Source organism: Cololabis saira, chromosome 3 (genome assembly GCF_033807715.1).
Source record: "Cololabis saira isolate AMF1-May2022 chromosome 3, fColSai1.1, whole genome shotgun sequence".
Lineage (NCBI taxonomy): Eukaryota > Metazoa > Chordata > Actinopteri > Beloniformes > Belonidae > Cololabis > Cololabis saira.
The window spans coordinates 10,759,299-10,774,736 of NC_084589.1; the positions used below are offsets into that span (position 1 = coordinate 10,759,299).

Sequence of the window (15,438 nt, forward strand, 5' to 3'; positions counted from 1 at the left end):
TTTTCTGCTTTTTTCCAAAAAGTACAAAAGTTCTGCTTTTTAGATTAAAAACCACAGTGAAATGTTTACAGATGTTTCTTGCATGATGCCCCTCTTGACCGCTGCTTTGAAGAGATGTTATGCATGAGCTGTAACCACACAAGGCTCATCACAGCAGAAGCAGCTTTCATGTAACTGACACCATCAAAAATGAGCATTGAGGGTAAAAGGTCCTGGTAATATGCAGTGAGCCACATGCTTATTTAACTTCTAACAAGGCTGTTTGTGAGCAAAGATGTGCTTTCTTGTAGGTTTCAATGCAAGCTTCTTCACTACCTGAAACAGGATCGCCTATTTCAAGCATTGTAATGTCGTCTGTAGGCAAATTGTTAACACTGAACTGCAATTTGAAAAAAAAAATGAGGGATTTTGCCGGCAGATATTTTCCCTTTGATTAAAATGGAAAACAGTTAAAAGATCAGACACTGCAGCTGCTTGTCATGAAGCACCCCCATTAAATGTAATTAGTCTACAACAATGATTGTCAAATCTTTAACCACAGCAGTCTTAAAAAGGGGTTTAACTGCACGCGTATGTCCATTAATGCTCCCAGCTTGTGGTTCCTCCGCGCTGGAGCTTTACGACGGTTCAGCCACGCGTCGCCGTTTCCGGCAGGGCTGGGGATCAATTCTTGACATTTGAATCGATTTGATTCCGATTCTTAAGATTCAGAATCGATTATCAAGATTTGATTCGACTCGATTCCCATATCGATTTGGGTTAGTGTTATTAAAACTGTTTTTTGAGCTGTTGCATGAATTATATGACTGTAGTTATGCAACATATTAATACTAGTATTATATTGAGATTCAACAGCAAGTATTGACAGATAATGATGCTGTAAGGACCAATCAGCTCCCAGAATGCTGATAGAACTGCTTTCAGAAATATTTTGTGGCAGAATCACCAAACAGATCCAGGGCAGCAAACAGAGACGGATGAAATTGGTTTTAATTTTTAACATTCCGTTTTTATTTTTTCCATTTTCTTCCTTTTTCGGGTTTTTAATTTTTGAGAATTGGGTTTTTAGCATTTTATGCAACTGTAACCCCAAGACAGTATATAAAGTAATGAAATATAGACAATTTATGCAATTATAACTGAAAACTTTAATGTTTCCATGCCTTTAAACATATTTAAAGGCAAAAACATGGCACCAGTTATTCGCCTGTCCAACAAAACATTTCTTTTTTGGGCATAAACAAAAAAAAAAAAAAAGAAAATCGATCCTTAGACATACTGATTTTTAGGAATTAATATGAGAATCGATTTAGAATCGGAAAATCGATTTTTTTCAACACAGGCCTAGTTTCCGTCTGATCAAACAAGAGCACAGAGAGAATGTGGGGAGACGGGTGACGTGTTTGTGAAGGAGCCACGTGGTTCGGTCCGCTTCAGGAGGCCCGTCACAGCCGACCAGTGACGACTCCACCTGGAGTCAGAAACCAGGGAGGCTGACAACATCGCCACGGCAACCGCAGAGCAATCACCTGCTCCTTGATGAACCTTCACACCGGGCCTGACAAACTCATTATTCCCTCAAACAACCGCTGAGCCTTTCAAATCTCTCCAAGCTGCTCGCCAAGGAGGAAACAGTGTTGTCCTGTCCTTTAAAGAAAACATTTCCCCACAACCCCCTCACGCAGTACAACCATCTAAAAGGTGCAGAATCAGACAGGGTTTTTAGTCTCATGCGGAGACCCAAAACTCCAGAAAGAAATCATGTATTCATCACTGCACTTAAGGAATTACCAACAGAAGTGTTAAAAGCTTAAACTTCAAGAGAAGCCTTTACCAGAACCCCCCCCTGTGATTACTCCTTTGATTTACTTGATAAAAAGCTTAAATACCAATAGAAAAAGCGGTGTTAAAACGCCCCCTGGGAGAGCTCCTGCCTCTGGGTCAAAAGGAGTCGGTACGTACCCAGCAGCTTCCAGGAGAAGCTCCATTGACTCTGGTGCGCAGGAGATAATGGATCGATCCCTCAAAGCGCTTAACTTAAGCAGTCTGGTCACATGACCATGTCCTCATTAGCAGGGTGGAGCGCTGTGCTCATTTATTTACCCGTTATACAGGTGACTGGGAGAAACCTGCAGGTGGATGCTCGGTGCAGGATCAGGGGGGAGGGTACGTGGGAGGAAGAGGAGACGCACGGGCGAGGGAAATAATTGGCGTGGACTGGTCAGGGAACACAAGCACAGGGAGGTGGTTAGTGTCGAGGAGAGTGAGACTGGTTATACAACAGAGAGTGAGAGTAGGAAGTGGACCCGGGCGGGCTGGAACTGGGGCACGGCACCTTTGCCTGGTAAGGATCCCCATTAGCTATGCCCACAGCTAGTCTTACTGGGGTCCACATTAAAAACAATACATTTAAAACTTAAAAAACATAATAAACAAGACATAAAGAAAGAAAACGAAATAATAATGACAAACCTATGTTAAACTTTACCGTACATGTAAATCATTATCTTAAAGCAAAAATATCATACATGAAACATTACAATATACAGCACAGTAAAATGTCATCTAAGCCATGAAAATCATATCAAAAATAGTAAATTTATTAATGGATAGCAGCCCCTTGAGATGAATCATCTCGTTTTCGAGGGGGTCCAACAAAAAACATACAACACAATACAAAACAGTTACATACAACATACATAATACATAATATATAAGGCTCTCACACACAAACCCGCCCACACACCAGTCCCCAAGACCTACCACACCTGAAGAACACAGGTAAACACTGCATATAATGCAGTAATAGCAACAAGAACAACAATATTAATATTAATAATAGTCATTATCATCATCATTAGGAAATAGATACATTGTATATAAAATAAATAAATAAGAAAAAAATGAGAGGGCAATACCACTAGAGGCAACTACATGGTTTATTTAGGTTGGAATATAATGAGTTTTTAAAGAGATGTAACGAATGAAGTTTTCTTATGTTAATGGGTAAGTTGTTCCAATCTGATGGGGCCTTGAACTTAAAAGCACATCTGCCAATTTTTTTTAAAGGTTAAAGGAACGAAAAAGAAGGGTTGCTGAGTGTTTCTGAGAGAATATGAGGATGTATATGGAATCAGATATTGTTTTAAGTAAGAAGGATAACTAAAGTGGATACATTTGACTATGAGTTGGAGCCAGTGGTGTTGTCTTCTTGAGCTGGTTAAACCAGTTTAATGAATGATACATGGAGCAGTGGTGAGTTCGGTTTGGGCACCTTAAGACAAATCTACAGAGACTGTTGTAAATGACATTGAGAGGTTGAAGATGTGATTCATAGGTGTTCTGGTAAACAACATCAGCATAATCTAAAATGGGTAATAATAGTTGCGTGACAATTCTTTTCCTTGTTGGTAGAGTAAAACAGTTTATTGAACCGTAAAGGATGCCTAGGTTGCAATGTAACTTGGTTGTGATGGACTCAATATGATGTTTAAAAGAAAATAATGGGTCGATCCAGAGGCCGAGGTGTTTGAATGTGAAATACACCTTACCCTGTCCAGTATGTATAAGTGTGTGTGCGTGTATAGTATCCTATACATATGATATTCCAAGGTGTTTCTTAATTTGCTTTTTGAATATTGATTTCTGTGTATGTGGTAAAGAATTCTATGATTTCATCTATATTCTACTGTATGCTTCAGAAAATTAGTGTTTGGCTTAGGAAGTGAAAACCGGCCCTTTGTTGCCTGTCTAGTGGTGTATGGATATGACTCTGGATTGTGTCTTAACTGTTTGATATAATGGAGTTTGGGATTGAAACCATCCATATTGAAAACAGAAGTGCAGCATTCAATCTGTCCTCAACTTTTAACCCTTGTAGACAGAAGTGCATGCTGTTGCTACTGGTAAAAGCATAAGGGTAAAAGCATAAGGGTAAAAGCATAAGGGTAAAAGCACAAGGGTAAAAGCATAAGGGTAAAAGCATAAGGGTAAAAACATAAGGGTAAAAGCATAAGGGCTCCTGGTGGCAGAGACGCCACACTCCGCCATCTGGGGATGAGCTCCGGCTGGGCGTGAGACCGCTGGCCATCGACGTGTTCCTCCAAACCATTAGCACCCTGTTTTACGAGAGACGGCGGCTCGCTGGGAGATACGAATCAATAAAACCTTAAAGTACCTGGGTTCCATCTACGATAAAGCAATAACAGACCTCAACAGGTCGTTTAATTCACCCAGGTTTGACCCTCTAAATCAAAAGTCCCGTTTAGCAAACAGAAACAGAAGGTTTTATGTGTGCAACAAAATAGAGCAGAAGATGGAGTCAACAAACTAAATTGAAGGGAGAAAATTGTGCATTCTGGCAACGTTCAACTTAGCAAAATAACTTAAAATACATCTGTGCTCTGCAAATGAGAGGCGGAAAAGTAATTGAGCCGGGCTGCGGGCGCTGCACGCAGTAATCCGCCCAGTATTGTGCATGCCTGACGGCGGCGCGCACGCTGCCTCTTAGATGGATGCAGCCGACTAACGGCTCTGCTTCTGCGTGACAGCTCCCTCCTCTGGGCCAACGCTGACCCAAATCCTTTCCTCTTCACAGCCACTCCAGTAGCTCGGTCCCTGCTCAGCTCCCAGTGTCACTGCTCTCAGAGACGACGCTGGGGCCACTGGTTCAGCAGCCACAGCTCTACTGCCCCCTATCTGCCCACACGCAGCCTCACGACGCCCAACCCAGGACGGCAACGCGGCAATTACAAGGCAAGCTGGATGTTTTATTATCCCCCGGACCAGAGGAGATGGCAACACGACAGCTAACGGTTTTACCAGGTTGGAAAAAGTTACTTCCGCATAGTTTTGGAAATGCAGAAAATTACTGGACTAAATTTCTTTTTTTAGAAAATAAGTGAAATTACTCTGATAAAACTGTTTTTTTTGCCCCACTTTCCCCCAAAAAAGTCGACATGAAAGCCTCAACTTTAAGAGTTGAGGAAACAATAGGAGTCCTAAACATTTGGCAAGATTTAAACTTACATGCAGCCAGAATCCAAGAGCAGAAGGCAAATTCCCATCTTGAACTAGATGGGATTCGGCCACCATTCAGCAGAGGTGTCAAAAGTATTCACATTCATTACTCAGGTAGAAGTATAGATACTAGAGTTTAAAAATACTCCTGTAGAAGTTGAAGTATCAACTCAAGTTTTTTACTCAAGTAAAACTATAAAAGTACTGGTTTCAAAACTACTTAAAGTATAAAAGTAAAAGTAATGTAAAAAAGCCATTAAGGACAAAAGCCATTGAAAATGAATGCATCTTAGTATAATGCAAATATATTAAAGAACCATATATCAATCAATCAATCAATCAATTACTTTATTTGTCCCCAAGGGGGCGATTAGTTTCGCAACAAGAGAAGCACACAATGGGTAAATATACATAAAATATACATACTAAATTACAATAATAGTATAGACTTAAGCTTCCCCCACTACCTTTTCCATCCCACTACCTTTTCACCCACTACCTTTTCACCCACTACCTTTTCCTTCCTGCATTTAAAAGAACAATAGCGGAGGGAACAAAGGAGTGTTTGTATCTGTTAGTCTTTGCAAAAGGAAGTCTAAGCAGTGTACCTGATGGTAGAAACTGAAACTGTTGATGTAAGGGATGTGAGCAATCAGACAATACAGAGTTTGCCTTCTTGATCAGCTGTTTGTTATAAAGTTCTTGTAATTTTTGTTGAGCCGACCCGATTATTTTACTGCTTAGACTGACAACCTTATTGAGCAAGTTTCTGTCTTTGACTTTTAAGGATTGAAACCAACAAATGAAAGAAAAAGTGATGACAGATTCGATGAAAGAGCGATAAAACATAGACATCAGGGAAGAATCGACCTGGTATTTAGAAAGTTTTCGGAGACAGAAAAGGCGCTGCTGGCTTTTCTTATATAGCGAGTCTGAATTTTTCCCAAATGACAGTTTGTTGTCAATAATAGTGCCTAAATATTTGTAAGACTCAACTATTTCGATATATATATGTGTACTATTGAGCATTAACATGTGTTTCAGAGAGCAGACGCGTACAAACCAATAGGGTGTCGGAATGGTATTATGTTTATACTTCTCATCCAACCACAACCAAATTCACTCTATCCGGATGGAGCAATTTAACTGGATAGTTTTTTTTAAAGGCCGAAATGAAATAGAGTAATGAGGCTGTTTTTAAAATGTAAGGAGTAAAAAGTACAGATAATTGTGTAAAAATGTAAGGAGTAAAAGTAAAAAGTCGCCTGAAAAATAATTACTCCAGTGAAGTATAGATAACCAAAATTTCTACTTAAGTAAGGTAACAAAGTATTTGTACTTCGTTACTTGACACCTGCCATTGAGTGTCCTAATCTTCCTACGGAACAGGATCTAATTAGGAAATCAGTAAGCACCAGTTCTTTATTTTGCTAGCCTTATTTGGGTTTTAGAGGTGTTTAAGTTTCAGAGTTCAAGGTGAGAACAAACAAATGTAACTGAATCAGTCAAACAATAAATGCCATGTTAAACTAACGAATCCTCCCCGGTTGTTTTAAAAGGAAAAAGAAGAGAAAGGAGAAAATATGTGATTAAGAGGATGCGACTCGTGATCCTTGATCAGTGCTCTTATTGTGACAGTATCTATAAGTACGGGTGCTGGAGTCGAGGCCTCGAGCGCGCTGTCCTGTTGGATTTACACAGAGAAGTATAAAACACACTCTTTTGTTGTTGTTTTTATGTTTCTTAATCTTCTATCTCGCCCCCAGAATTATCACCAAGCTCCTGAGCAAATGTGTAAAATAAAACAAACAGAAAAAAGGGTTTTCATATCAGGAAATAAAAATAAAATCCTCCTCTGATCCTATAAAAAGGTCACATGTGACTGCTGCCACATGGTCCAGGTTGTTGCCACATCCAGAGCAAACACAGATATGTTTCTGTGTTTCAGTCTGACTTTACTAAATTCATTTTGGTGAACTCTTTACAAAGTTGTTTCAGTACACTGAGGTTTGTGCTCATTAATTCATGCAGATCTGTTCAGGTCCCACTGCGGGACGTCAATCAGGTGAAGTCGTGCACTCCGACCGGGTCACTGCGACACCTTGAGTATTTGGTTTTCCTCCTGTTCTGCTGTTCAGCTGCTTGAGATTCCTGTCCTGATCCAAACGCAGCAGCAGCGTAGTGAAATTACACGGCATGAATTTATGCAGGTCGTGTTTTGTTGATTCTACTCATTTATTCATTGGGTTGTGTGGATACTGGAGCAGAATGCAGGAGGGAGAGGAGTAAGATGAACTCTCACACATGCAGACCACAACACTGAAGTTTTCATTATTAACTCCAAACTAGATTTTGAAATGTACCAGCTGTTTAAGTTTCAGCAGCGGTGGTAGGATAGTGGGCTTAGCATCGGACCCTTACATAACACACTGCAGGACTTCTGCTTTCATCGTGTCCCTGAGCAGAACTGGTCATTATTACCCGTTTGACCTAAACAACATAAACATCCCAGAGCTGAGGACGAGGTCCAGCTTTCAGGCCAGAGCCTCATCATCATCAGTTTGTGGTAACTTTTCCAGCAACGTCTCAAATGTACATGTTACCATTAGGATTCTTACACTTGTATGCGACTTTGCACGTTCACAATTACAGGTAACCTCCATTAGAACCTACTCGGCTGGACTCTACTCCGTTTTAAAGGTTTTCCACTAGGTGATAGTCCCGGTTAGTACCTCCTTTTTCCCTACACATACTGGCCGGGGTTCTAACCAGAGGTGTCAAAAGTATTCACATTCATTACTCAGGTAGAAGTATAGATACTAGAGTTTAAAAATACTCCTGTAGAAGTTGAAGTATCAACTCAAGTTTTTAACTCAAGTAAAAGTATAAAAGTACTGGTTTCAAAACTACTTAAAGTATAAAAAAAAGTTTTTTACTTTTAAAAGTAAAAGTAATGTAAGGGGGAAAAAAGCCATTAAGGACAAAAGCCATTGAAAATGAATGCATCTTAGTATAATGTAAATATATTAAAGAACCATATATGTGTACTATTGAGCATTAACATGTGTTTCAGAGAGCAGGAGATATGATGACTAGTTGCCTATAAGTATTGTAATGGTGCAAAAAGTCAAACTTCAGAGGCATGTTATCATTTATCCTAACCTTTATTGGAATGTACATCCAAGTTTAGTTGCAGGAATCTGAGGGAACGGATGTAAGAACAAAACTGGACAAGAACATCTGAAACAACCACAACCAAATTCACTCTATCCGGATGGAGCAATTTAACTGGATAGTTTTTATTTAAAGGCCAAAATGAAATAGAGTAACGAGGCTGTTTTTAAAATTTAAGGAGTAAAAAGTACAGATAATTCAGTGAAAATGTAAGGAGTAAAAGTAAAAAGTCGTCTGAAAAATAATTACTCCAGTGAAGTATAGATAACCAAAATTTCTACTTAAGTAAGGTAACGGAGTATTTGTACTTCGATACTTGACACCTCTGGTTCTAACCGAGGCGAGTCGGGCTGAAAGTGCAACGTCACCAGGCTGCAGGACACTGAGTGGCCAGAGAGTCTTGTAAGAAACTCTTTCACACCCGTCGTATTTAAAACCCGGCAGCAGCCACTGTGATATTTACTTTTAAAACCAGACTCTGCTGCAGCCAAAAAACGGCACGCAAACTACTCCGTGGTGCAAAGAGGTGGTCTGCACGTTTCTGCGCCTCCAGAGGAAAGACGCTCGATGGGGCAACGCGGAACGAGAACTAGGCCCCACCCACATGGAGGTGCTACTGAACTGGAATGGAAAAACGGCCAAGACCGAGCCCGAACACTGTAGGTGGAAAAGGAGCAATAAATTCACCGTCCGGTTCCGACTTATGTGTCTGAATCACATCAGTATTGAAACTGGCCAGTGAGTCCATGTAGGACAGTTGGAGCAGGCGCAGCCTCTGTCGGGCATTGCTATAATATAGTCACTAAAAACTAAGGCCGTGAGATGGGAACATCTGGAAAAACAGCGTAATTAGGAAAAGAACTCCTGAAGAGGGACGTCGTTGAATATATGGCAACGCAGTACGACGTGTCGTAGGTCGTCGTTGGTCTGAGGCCGCATTTGCTGCTAAGGACCAGCTCATCTTTTTTTATATTCTTAAACATTCAACAGAATTAAAAGCGAGCTTTCTTTCATCTATACATGATTGAATCTTGTTTAATTTAGAAGTAACATAATTAAAAAGCATCTGGTGTAGTAGCAAGCTGCATTCTGGGATATAGCAGGTAGCCTGGTCAGCTGCACATTGGAAAGGACAGAATGAGTTCTGAGCTGCTTCCTTTGAATTCATGATACGCTTTTAATAACATTTAAATACGGCTGGGTTTCGGTCTGTCTGGGGAAAATGTGACTCAAATATGAACATCACAGCTAAATAAAGTAACAGGAAAAACAGTCCAACCTTAATATTAACGCCTTTGTTGTGACTATGCCACTTCCTTATTTTCAAATCAACACTTCCCTGTAACAGTATTTCTATCACACTGCAAAAACTCAAAATCTTAACAAGAATATTTGTCTTATTTCTACTCAAAATGTCTCATTTTTAGTCAAAAAAAAAATCTCTTAAAAAAAGACTCATCTCTGGAAAAAACAACAATTTTCACCTGTTTCAAGTAGATTTTCACTTAAAATAAGTAGAAAAATCTGCCAGTGGAACAAGTAATGAGAAGATAAATCTTGCAAATTTACTTGAAACAGGTGAAAATTGTCAAATAAGTTATTTTTCTGGTGATGACTCTTGTGTAATGACAGTTTTTGACTAAAAATGAGACATTTTAACTAGAAAAAAGAATATTCCTGGTAAGATTTTGAGTTTTTGCAGTGCAGTTAGACATCTCTTTCTGTAGCAAGTTGGTAGGTCAGTGAATGTTTGTTTGGACCTTAAGCTGGTCCTCTCATATCTGCGGTCAGGACGGCGCTGGAGTGGTCAGCAGTTTCTTGTGTCTTACTGAACCACGGGGCTCTCCCAGGCAGCTGGGACCGTCTCAGGTCCACATCCTCGCGAGAAATACCACCCTTCCCCAGAAATATGTGGGCTAATGAAACACCTCCCGGCCCATCTGTTCCCTGGCCCGGTTGGAGCTGGGCAGCGCATGATTAGGTTCCCCAGCGCAGGGGGAAAATAGGCTGCGCTTTCCAAACAGAAGTGGAGACCCGGCCAGCCTGAACACCTTGATGGACCGAGCTGCAGAATAACCAGCCTCGGGTGATCGCAACCCAAAAGAGAAAAGATAATCAGGCTTCACAATGAATGTTAGGTGTTTGGAGGTCACATGTGCTGGTTTGCATGTGTAAAAGTGTCATGAAACAGGATATGATTGATCATCCATGATCATCCAAGTGTACAGCTAAAAGCAAACATACAGGACTGTGTCAGAAAATTAGAATATTGTGATAAAGTTCTTTATTTTCTGTAATGCAATTAAAAAAAACAAAAATGTCATACATTCTGGATTCATTACAAATCAACTGAAATATTGCAAGCCTTTTATTATTTTAATATTGCTGATCATGGTTTAAGTTTAAGATTAAGATTCCCAGAATATTCTAATTTTTTTAGATAGGATATTTGAGTTTTCTTAAGCTGTAAGCCATGATCAGCAATATTAAAATAATAAAAGGCTTGCAATATTTCAGTTGATTTGTAATGAATCCAGAATGTATGACATTTTTGTTTTTTTAAATTGCATTACAGAAAATCACAATATTCTAATTTTCTGAGACAGTCCTGTATTCATGCTGTTAAATGACAAAAACAGCTCCACTTTGAACCAACTCATGTTGCTTCTGCACTCGTTTTTCACTCCTTATGGTGAATCTCCTGTGCAGCGCTGGATAGCAGCCTGTCCCTGCACATGGTGGAAGCAGCAAGTATTATAGACGAACAACAGGTACGAGGTCGTGCCGTCCTTGGACAACCTGACGGCTGCATTTCTCCAAGCTTTTCTTCTGGGTCCTGTATGAAAACCAAAGTGTTTCATCGAGGGTGTGAAGTCTTAAAACCACTGACTATTAGGGCTGTTCGATTAATCGATTTTAAATCGTAATTGCGATTATGTAATTAGAACGATGTTAAAACGTGAAACTCGTAAAATCGATTTTTCCCTTTTTTTTTTTTTTTTTTAACCTTGTCTGCACACATATTAATGATTGATACCATATTATTGATTGATGGAAATACCTCTCAATACCTGCGACAAGTGCCCCATCGGAGAGGCTCTTTAGTGTAGGAGGGGGCGTTGTAACATGCCACCGGGCATCCCTCAAGCCATATGCGGTAGACCGGCTCGTGTTCCAGCAAAAAACTTGCAAATGTGAATAGCAAATGTAATGACTGACATTACACTCCTCTACCTCCTTCATGGGTTTATTATTATTTAGCATGCAAAGACCCAGTTTAGTTTAATTAGAAAATGTCTTGTTTTATTTAATTGGAAATATAACTTACTGTATGTTTGCAAGTGCTGATTTGCTGATTTTTTTTTTCCAGAGATAAAACTTTATATTTTATTATATTTTTTAAAACTTTTTTTCAACTTATTTTACAGAGTTTTGCACTTTATTCATTCATTTTTGGTTTAATAAGAGCAAAGTTTGCACTTAAAGCCCACTGGGGCAAATGTTCAATAAAAAACATATTTGAAATCCTTTCTTTGCCTTTTGTCAATTCACAAAATAATCATAATCGTAATCGAAAATCGGATTTTGAGAGAAAAAAATCGAGATTTTATTTTTGGGCAAAATCGAACAGCCCTACTGACTATGAACCATCAGTGTTTTAGTTTTTTGCATCTGTCTCTTAACCTCAGAGGATTACACACATACTGTATTTTTAGGGCCCACATTAAGATATCTACATTTCCTGAAGCTCAGTGGAGCTCAAATTCCTGCCCCAGGAACATGCAACTACACCCACCCTTTTTCTGGTATTTACAGTAGATATTTACCAGGTTTTAACATAAGGGAGCTCTGAATGATGAACTGCAGTGACTACGTGATTCATAGAGTCCAAGAGAACATCCAGCATCATCTACATAAACCCCATGTTGGTAAATAAGAAAACGGAGAGCATTACTCGTCTTCGCGTAGCTTTCTCTGTGACGTATGGAGTAAATCCTGCGACGGAGGAGTAGAGGAGAATGGGCTTTTTAATAACATTTGAAATAAATTTAAAGAAGCCAGGCCCTGCGAGATGAGAGCTGGAGGGCAGATGCTGCATTACATAAATAGTTCTGCAGCACATCAAAATTCATCATCAAGCCAGACATCCATCTCGTCGGATTTATATTTAGAAAGGAATTACATCATGCTGGTAAAGCAGGTCAATACTCCAAAACCACACGTACAACCGTTTACGTAAGTAACAGCCGCAAAATAGTCCACGCTAAGAATAACAATCCTCGTATTAATCTTTGCGATGCAAATGCACCAGTATCAGAAAAGAGAAATCACTAGATAAACCCATTTAACCCGATTTTAAATCCCTGCCAGTGGTCTCCCGGTGCCCCCGAAGCCTCCACCGGGCGTCGGCAAACACAGACATCCAAACACACCCGTGAAAGATGGCACCTTTCACGCAGGAGTCGTAAAAGTGATGGAGCTGCACACACGTCCAGAACAAGCGCTGCGCGGCCTGCAGCTGTCTGACAGCCGGGAATGGAGATGTTCAGTGACAACGCGGCTCGGTTGGTCACACAGAGCACACATGGGGGGATTGGGGGGATTGTGAGGGGGGGGGGGCAGCATGTGTCCTTGAGCTAAATGGGAGAAAAACTGAAATGATTTGACATTTACATCAGACAGCCGATAGGACGGGGATACAACGTTCTCCCGGCTGAGTCAGGCGATTTTTGTCTCGTTTATCACGCTGCTCTTTCACATGTTTGCATTCAAGTTCAATTGAAAATGGTTTATTAATCCCGGAAGAGAAAATCATTTACAAAAAGCTGTCAAAAACGACTAAAATAAATGAGAAATATTCTGTTGAGAAGAGACACATCTGTTTAACAATACTTACAGGACTGTCTCAGAAAATTAGAATATTGTGATAAAGTTCTTTATTTTCTGTAATGCAATTAAAAAAACAAAAATGTCATACATTCTGGATTCATTACAAATCAACTAAAACATTGCAAGCCTTTTATTATTTTAATATTGCTGATTATGGTTTACAGCTTAAGATTAAGATTCCCAGAATATTCTAATTTTTTGACATAGGATATTTGAGTTTTCTTAAACTGTAAGCCATGACCAGCAATATTAAAATAATAAAAGTTTTGCAATATTTCAGTTGATTTGTAATGAATCCAGAATGTATGACATTTTTGCATTACAAAAAATAAAGGACATTATCACAATATTCCAATTTTCTGAGACAGTCCTGTATGTCTTAATGCGTATTCCTCTCAATATAAACAATTATTTCAAAATAGGGCTGTGTTAAGTAAATCACTTCTTTTGATTAACTCCCATTAAGGAATCTCTTCCACAAGCTTTGTGGCGACACCACAGCAGCGTGTGATGGCCAAGGCCAGGAATTTCCCTGCACCAGAGAGTTTGTAGAGTCCCCTGCAAATCGGGTCGTGTTTGCAAAGTCCCACATTGTGCAAACCACGGTCTCCTGCAAGTGTTTGCAACTAAAAAGGCAGCGAGCGGTACGGCTAAGTCATCCTAGCATCCTACACCAACGGCACTCTTCAAACACAGAGGCAACACTAGCAGCATCTTCCCGCAGCATTTTATGTCCGAAGATGACGACCTGGTGGAAATAAGCTTTACAGATTATGGTTTCTCCCCCTAAAAAAGGTAAGATCTTAAAGAAATATCTGTGACATGGAACTGTAAAGTTGTGAATGTGTCTGTGTAAACAGACCAACGCCAGTAGAAGTCATGTTGTGACTCTGGTGAACGGTGGACGAGTCACGACACCTGACACGCAGCCGCTGCAGCGCTGACGCTTTAATGAGCTGGTTCTCGTCTATAATGAAACGAGGATCTCCTTCAGCAGGTCTGTGGAGATTCTGTCAGTGTTCCCTCTCAGAGTGAAGGTGAGAGGAGCTTTCTGGTGTTCACACCTTCTCTGTTAAGCTCAGCTCACAGGTACACCAGAACGGAGACACTTACACCAACCGCAGAAACCTGCACATTCATCTCTAATTAACCTGGAACATAAAAAAACACTCACACACTCAGAGCTCAGCGTCTCCAGCTGAGCTGCAGCACAATTTCATCATACTAGTGCTTTTAATGATGGGATGAAGGCAAGGCAAGTTTATTAGTATAGCACAATTCAACACAAGCTAATTCAAAGTGCTTTACATCAACATTAAAAGCGGCAAGACACAATTAAACAGTAAATAACAACTAAAATTAAAGCTGCAAGCAGCGATGAACGGGCCCGTGTGCAATTTTCCCCAATAAAGGTCAAGGACTCAAAACCGAGTCCTTTGACACCACCCACGACTCTTTATGTCAAACCATTCAAAACGTAGAAACGCAGAAAATAGGAATATCAAATATGGACCAATCAGATGAAGGGGGGCGCGCTTTTTGGCATCTAGCGTCACCACGGTCACGCTTTTGACTTAGAAAAGTAATGCGCATCGTCATTTTGATGTATAACACACCAGGGTTCACGTTACGGTTCGGGCGAAGAAGCGGCCGAAGAAAAGGCATAAATTGCGCCAAAATGACACGATTAATTCAAAATGGCCGACTTCCTGTTCGGTTTCGGCCGTGGTGCCAGGAGACTTTTCTTTAAGTTGGGACATGATACAGGTGTGTACCGATTTTCGTGCATCTACGTCAAACCGTATTGTGGGGCTTGAGGCACGAAGTTTTCTAGGGGGCGCTGTTGAGCCGTTAGGCCATTAATACAAACCATTAAATATCAAATTTTTCGCCAGGCCTGGCTTGCGTGTAAAATTTGGTGATTTTTGGGGCACGTTTAGGGGGGTAAAAAGGCCCTCATTTCGTCGGAAGAAAAATAAAAACATTTCCTACAGATACAATAGGGCCTTCACACTGTCAGTGCTCGGGCCATAATGACAAGAAAAGAAATAAAATAATAAAAGCACAAGTTGTTAAAAAGTAAGGGCAGTAGAGTACAGCAGGTACATCTCATTCTTAAAATGGCAAGAATTACGTTTCCATACGGTCAAAACCTACAAAGACCGGGTCAAATACAGTATTACAAAAGTAATCTGTAACAATTCGTACGGTGAATTAAACCAATTTGACAATTCTATGTCACAATGCCTGTTTCCAGGTCTTATTTCTTATTTCTCTATTTTTTGAGGAATAATTTCATGTATTCTGTTGTTAATAGTGGCACTGAAGACATGTTAAACAGCACAACAGCAGCTC

The 15,438-nt window shown here is 40.1% G+C and overlaps 1 protein-coding gene across 1 annotated transcript in view; it reads right to left on the reverse strand.

Moving 5' to 3' along the window:
* oxr1a (oxidation resistance 1a) overlaps nucleotides 1-2,015 on the reverse strand; it is a 95,570-nt gene extending 93,555 nt beyond the window's left edge. Inside the window, exon 1 of the mRNA XM_061717901.1 lies at nucleotides 1,963-2,015. Within this exon, the coding sequence (XP_061573885.1) occupies nucleotides 1,963-1,988 (26 nt within the window). The 5' untranslated portion in view covers nucleotides 1,989-2,015. The remainder of the gene's footprint in view (nucleotides 1-1,962) is intronic.
* Nucleotides 2,016-15,438: the final 13,423 nt, after the last annotated feature.